Below are 6285 nucleotides of genomic sequence, written 5' to 3' on the forward strand. Positions count from 1 at the left end.
TACATCAAGAATATTCTAAAGATGTCGTGGTATCTTTAGCCTGTTCCTATGATACATTTTGAACATTTCTATTGTGGGTAGAGACTGCCTTATAATTTAATTCTTTTATATTCTATTTACAATAGTCTACATGGTTTAAAAGTCTAAATTGTCTACGCAACAAAAAGACCATGTAAATATCACGTAGATTTCACGTAAATAATCCGTGTAGACGTAATCTTGAAATCTACGGCACAACCCTGGTAGAAAGTCTATAATTGCTTATGTAAATCGCGATGAAAATTTCGGAGAGAATGACGAAGTTACCTCTGATAAAACTTCGTTTGCCATAGCGTGTTGTTGTGATCTATCACGTTGAGAAATCGTCTGCATGTCAAACCGAAATTTCTGAGGTCCTTGATGCCGACGGTTTCATGTTGCAGAATGATGTAGATAATCTCGTTGGACAGAATCGTTATTGTGGTCATAATGACAAGTTCAACATGTAGAAAACCGTAATCCACTGAATCTATATCAAATGCGATGGATGTATTTCTTCTTCTCTTTAAATCCCAGCTAAATTTCCGACTTGTTAGAAAGCGTCACGATATCATGCAAACAAGTTGAACGATTCTGTAGGATCGTGATCGCGATACAACGCGAGCTATTGTTTTCGTTGTCAATCAGTCAATGACAGCATGAAGTAACTTCATGAATGACAGCCATCGATGTTGTATGGATCCTGCTTTGAGTATGGGCCGGTATTCATAGTCTGTTCTTATTTCAAGACCATCTTAAGTAATATCTTAAGATGCTAATACGGTTCTGTGATTGGCTTATGACATCTTAAGACTATACTTAAGACGGTCTTAAGGTCTGTCTACAATGAGAGTAGTAAGTCGTAAGCTGTAAGAAATTGACCAATCACATTCAAATATGAGAAGAATAATCAACTGTGATTGGTCAATTTCTTACGGCTTTCGACTTACTACTCTCATTGTAGACGGACCTTTAAGGTCCATCTACAATGAGAGTAGTAAATCGTAAGCCGTAAGAAATTGACCAATCACATTCGAATATGAGAAGAATAATCGACTGTGATTGGTCAATTTCTTACGGCTTACGACTTACTACTCTTATTGTAGACGGACCTTTAGGATCCTCTCTGCTTACGACTTACTACTCTCATTGTAGACGGACCTTAAAAATATAGTATTGCATATTATGTCCAAAATTTGAATAAACATTGATTAATATTAAATAACATAATATTACAATATTATAAAAATTAATAAATATATATCGGCAATGGACAAATGGTAATGGACAAATTAAGAATGTGCCAATGAAACAACACGTGACACGTTCATAGCCAATGGGATGAAGCCGATCGAGGCGCGATTCTCGATTCTACGCTCTCGCAAGTTTATGGCTCAACCGGGCCAATTTCGCGCGGTATGTATCTCCCGTCTGTGTCTTTTCTGGACTTGACCTTCTTGTCAGATCGTAGTGGCTAGTACTATCAATGGTGCTCCGGTGTTAATTCAATTTTGAGCGTTGCCTCCTCAGCGGAAAGGATAAACCAAAAGATGGCTGTGGCTGTCAGGTCGTTTTCAAAATTCGCTGGTGGGTCCTACGCAGCGTATCCCGTACGTCCCGTAATATCCTCGCGTTGACACCGATCTTCTCGACGTTCTCCCTTTTGCACGTTTCTACGGCAATGCCCTCGAGATTTTTTCTCCCGCTGGTTACGCCACGCGCAGCCTATGAACGGACTAAAAATAATGCTGACAGTCCGTATTTATGATAACTTTTCATTATATAAGGGAAGACGTTAATCGCGATCGGGTCGCGCCTCGTCGGGAAATGCATGTTTTACTAATTAGGAACGATGTACGGGCTCGTATGCAAAGCAATTGCAATAATTTGTTCTCACAGTAATAATCTCGCGACCCTTCCCCCGTGGCGATAACTCCCACAGCTAGGGTTAGCGATATCCCCCTTTTTCTTTCATGCGCACTTTAATCTTTCTTGTATTTTTCTCTCAGAATATTGCACATATTAATTTACATGGATATACCTTCTGCTTGTTATTTTATGTCAAAGTATAAATGTTAGATTACATTCATTGGATCTGCAAACAAGTGAACCTTGACCCAGAAATCTTTGCTGCTAAGAATAAGAGAAGGCAATAAACATACCTTTTCATTTTCAATCTGTCTTCAATATTGTGAAATATATATTTCTGTACACAAATTTTCCTTTTATTTGCATATTGATATGGGTTTATTTATGTATGATACTTATGCCATTTTAAGCAATAAATTTACCCTATGGATCTTTTTCCTCTCTCATGTATCTTAGTTTTATCATAATAGATTTAGCAAATGTGTGTTTATTATAATATCTTATGATTTTTCAGTCAGAAACTGTGGCAGTTTATTACGCTCTCAGGTGAGGTATAATTACACAGAAACTAGGAAGAATTTAAAAATTGATGCAAATACCAAAGTGATATGTCAAGGTTTTACTGGAAAGCAAGGGACTTTCCATTGTCAACAAGCGCTCGATTATGGTACAAAGATAGTAGGTGGAGTTAATCCTAAGAAGGCAGGAACAGAGCATCTTGGTAAATCAGTATATAAATCTGTTAAGGAGGTAGGTACTACTACATACTTTTCTTTTTACATTTACTCATTTATCTGCCATGGTGCTTAAATTGTCTTTTGTATCTTACAGGCGAAAGAAGCAACTGGGGCTTCTGCGACAGTTATTTATGTACCGCCCCCAGCTGCGGCATCAGCCATTATGGAAGCAATTGATGCAGAAATGCCATTAATTGTTTGTATTACGGAAGGTATTCCTCAACATGACATGGTCAAGGTGAAAAGGCGTTTACTCGAACAAAATAAGTCACGTTTAATTGGCCCAAACTGCCCTGGAATAATAGCACCTGAACAGGTACAGAAATAATTAATTTTACAAATTTATTAGTGAAATATATATATATATATATATCTTCTCTTCTCTCATATGATGTAGTGTAAAATTGGTATTATGCCTGGTCATATACATCAAAAAGGAAAGGTTGGTATTGTCTCGAGATCTGGAACCCTAACTTACGAGGCTGTGAATCAAACGACACTTGTAAGCATATTCCAAAAATTATATATTCATAAAATGTCAAATATGGTAATAATGATAGTACTTTCTTTGAAGGCGGGACTTGGACAAACATTATGTGTTGGCATCGGTGGCGATCCATTCAACGGTACTGATTTCATCGACTGTTTGGATGTATTTCTTACTGACCCAGATTGCAGTGGTATTTTAATGATAGGAGAGATTGGCGGAAGTGCGGAGGAATTTGCAGCAGAGTATCTCATCGAAAAAAATACTGTTGGTTCTTGTTCAGAATAATTGGTATCCAAATTCCGATCCAACCTAACCTAAATCCTAACTCTTACACTCTTTCTGGAAATCTAACGTAGGATTACGTCTTTATTTATTATATACATATTGTGTTAAAGGGTGGAAAAGCTAAGCCAGTGGTGTCATTTATCGCTGGTATTACTGCACCTCCCGGACGAAGAATGGGACACGCTGGTGCCATAATCTCAGGAGGAAAGGGCGGCGCGCAAGATAAAATTGATGCACTCGAAAAAGTAAGTCAAACTTTCTATTCATATGTCATTAATGTTGTACTTGAAATTTTTTTGGAATCGAGTATATCAATATACACATTGGTTCTGTTATTAGGCTGGTGTAATAGTAACAAGGAGTCCTGCACAAATGGGTAATGAACTTCTAAAGGAAATGACACGGCTTGGCCTGATCAATTAAAGCACACACTACTATAATTCTGTGTAGTTTTCTTCATGTCCGTGTAAAACGTCTTCGTGAAAAATAAATTGAAAGTATGCCATACAGCAATAACTCACAGAACATAGTAGTGGTATTGGAGCATAAAAATTATTTCACTCTTGCTAATATTATATCAATTGTTCTCAATATCATAGAACGACGCTTTAGCAACGCTAAAGATTATATAGAAGATAACTAATATTTTTTAAAGAGCTGGTTTTATTTTGACAGCGCGAACAACCTTTATAATACTTTTACAGAATTAATTGTTACATTAGCAGTGACAAATGTCCAAGAATAATTTATCAATTATCCGAGGGAACGTTAAAACTGCCATTGATCTGTCACAATTTGACTAATGCAGAGTTATAAATTTTTCTATAATATGTAAACAGTTTTGAGGGATGGTTGTTTAAGTGTATAATGTTTTATTATTGTAAATTATATCAAGCATATAATATATTACAATAATGAATTTTAAACTTTATGGAATATGTATCCTTATTGTAAGACATGTTAAGAATTCAAATATATATATATAAATATTGCTGCTTGTTCCCACAAATATTTGACTTCTTTTTTTTAACATCAATACAAAACAGTTTCTTTCCAAACTGGATAACAATTAATTATATTGATATCGTCACCTAAATCCTATTACTTTGTCAATAAAATTAGCTATATCTGCACTTTTGTCATTGGTGAACGGTTTTAACTTTGACAAGTCCATTGTTTCTATAACATGCAACAAATTCCGACAAGTACAATAATACAAATGCTCATCTTTATACAGTTGCTCGGCCAGTTCAATCTGATGATTGTCCATTAGGAGATCGTTTGTCACTACAATTAAGTGTTTGCGTTTTTCCAAAGCTTCCAGTACGCTTCCTGCGCCAGCATGGCTTATCACAAGATCTGCCAGTTGCAAATATTCCCCGATGGATGGACTTAATCCAAAAGTTTCTATTTTATGAAAACCATAACGCGCGGTGCAATCCGGTTCTAAGTTGCTATTGCCAATTTGTAAGATCAGACGCTTGTAATTACGTGCTGACAGGGCCTGGAATTGCAATATTAATTGTAAACATTTTTTAACAGATATACATATATATACATAATACAGGGTGACCCAAAATTTGCAAATTAAAATTCATAACAAAAGTTTTTGAAAAATTAAGTAAAAATGTTATTTGTAAATTTTTATTTTAAACACTAGTTTTTGAGATATAAGAATTTAAATATATATATATATATATATATATTGTAAGTATATACACAAAATATAATAAAGAACAGATAATTCAACGAAAGAAAGTAATGTAAATAATAATAAAATGTAAATACTATATGCACTACCTCCAGGACTGCGCGACTCAACACTGTAGTTATCAGATCATCGAATTTCGTTGTACCAACCGTAACAAAGACCGTTTTACCCGACATCTTGCGTTATGTCATGTATCGTTTCATTAAAAACAAAACAGCTTATTACTCCTTATCTTTCCGCTTTTATCAAAATTTCCATTGAATTAATAAATGTTATTACACGTATGAAAAATAACCTCTGATCGCAGCCATCGAGAAGCGGTTCATCGGATTAATCTAATTTTTTAATTTTTATTTTGGAGATAGATTTAAAAAGATAAATTAATTCAGATCTAAGTAACTCTGATACATAAAAAATGATCTTAATCGTATAGGTCTGGATTGATAATAGGCCGTTTTTTAGGTTATCTACACTCCATGTGCTCGACGGCACTGTATGTAGGTATGTACATAAAATTACTGAAATGCGATAGCACAGCCTTTCGATTTAATACTGAGTCTTAGATTATTGCATTATTTAATAGCACATATATTGGCTATTTCGCCGGTCTAAAGAGATCACGGACAAAGATCGTGTTAACTCTCTACATATAACGTCATGTGATTTAAAAATTACATCTTTAAATGAATACCTTATATCTGTATTTTTAAGATGTATTTTCAAGATGATTCAATTTATGTTTTCTATTTATTGATTGTACAAGTTTTTTATAAGCAAAAAAGTCGATTATAAAGGGTTAAATACGATTTTGAGTAATAACGAATAGCGCCGGAATCAAAAGATCGTTTAAAATCAGATGATTACCTGATCATCTTCAAACAAGATTATTTTAAGATGATCTCTTAAAATAAGATTGAGGATGCGATACCATGGACATAGGAATTAAGAGTACAAAGTTGCGGGGGGGGGGGAGTCACTGCGGGACGGTGCGCCAGAGAGGATTCTCTGCTGCAGCTTTGACGGAGTGCAGAACGTAATGCAGCTTCGATGCACTTTGGACGTAGGGCGCGTTTACAATGTTGATTATAATTTGCTCCAATGAAATCTTTATAAGTCCCAATAGATGTAGGAAGCCTTAAGCCTTAAGAAATAGACCAATCATAGTCGAATGTGAA

At 35.1% G+C, this 6285-nt stretch overlaps 2 protein-coding genes across 5 annotated transcripts; one reads left to right on the plus strand and one right to left on the minus strand.

The window, feature by feature from the left end:
• The first annotated feature begins 1427 nt into the window (after window positions 1-1427).
• Window positions 1428-4390, plus strand: LOC105463040 (succinyl-CoA ligase [ADP/GDP-forming] subunit alpha, mitochondrial). The gene is made up of 7 exons (XM_011710056.1): window positions 1428-1605; window positions 2402-2637; window positions 2719-2940; window positions 3022-3126; window positions 3199-3378; window positions 3510-3644; window positions 3739-4390. The coding sequence occupies exons 1-7, from the start codon at window positions 1569-1571 to the stop codon at window positions 3820-3822; spliced, it is 999 nt and encodes a 332-aa protein (XP_011708358.1). The 5' UTR covers window positions 1428-1568; the 3' UTR covers window positions 3823-4390.
• Window positions 4045-6108, minus strand: LOC105463039 (UDP-N-acetylglucosamine transferase subunit ALG13 homolog). 4 transcript variants are annotated; one of them, XM_011710054.1, is made up of 3 exons: window positions 5975-6108; window positions 5200-5286; window positions 4045-4903 (listed from the first exon to the last, which is right to left on the minus strand). In XM_011710054.1, the coding sequence occupies exons 2-3, from the start codon at window positions 5284-5286 to the stop codon at window positions 4487-4489; spliced, it is 504 nt and encodes a 167-aa protein (XP_011708356.1). In that variant the 5' UTR covers window positions 5975-6108; the 3' UTR covers window positions 4045-4486. The 4 variants fall into 4 exon arrangements, with proteins under 4 accessions (XP_011708356.1, XP_011708355.1, XP_011708354.1 ...); XM_011710053.1 differs by lacking the exon at window positions 5975-6108 and adding an exon at window positions 5406-5793; XM_011710052.1 differs by lacking the exon at window positions 5975-6108 and adding an exon at window positions 5390-5793.
• Between the last annotated feature and the right edge of the window lie 177 nt (window positions 6109-6285).

Source organism: Wasmannia auropunctata, unplaced genomic scaffold (genome assembly GCF_000956235.1).
Source record: "Wasmannia auropunctata unplaced genomic scaffold, wasmannia.A_1.0 LD336092.1, whole genome shotgun sequence".
In the NCBI taxonomy this organism is placed as follows: Eukaryota; Metazoa; Arthropoda; class Insecta; order Hymenoptera; family Formicidae; genus Wasmannia; species Wasmannia auropunctata.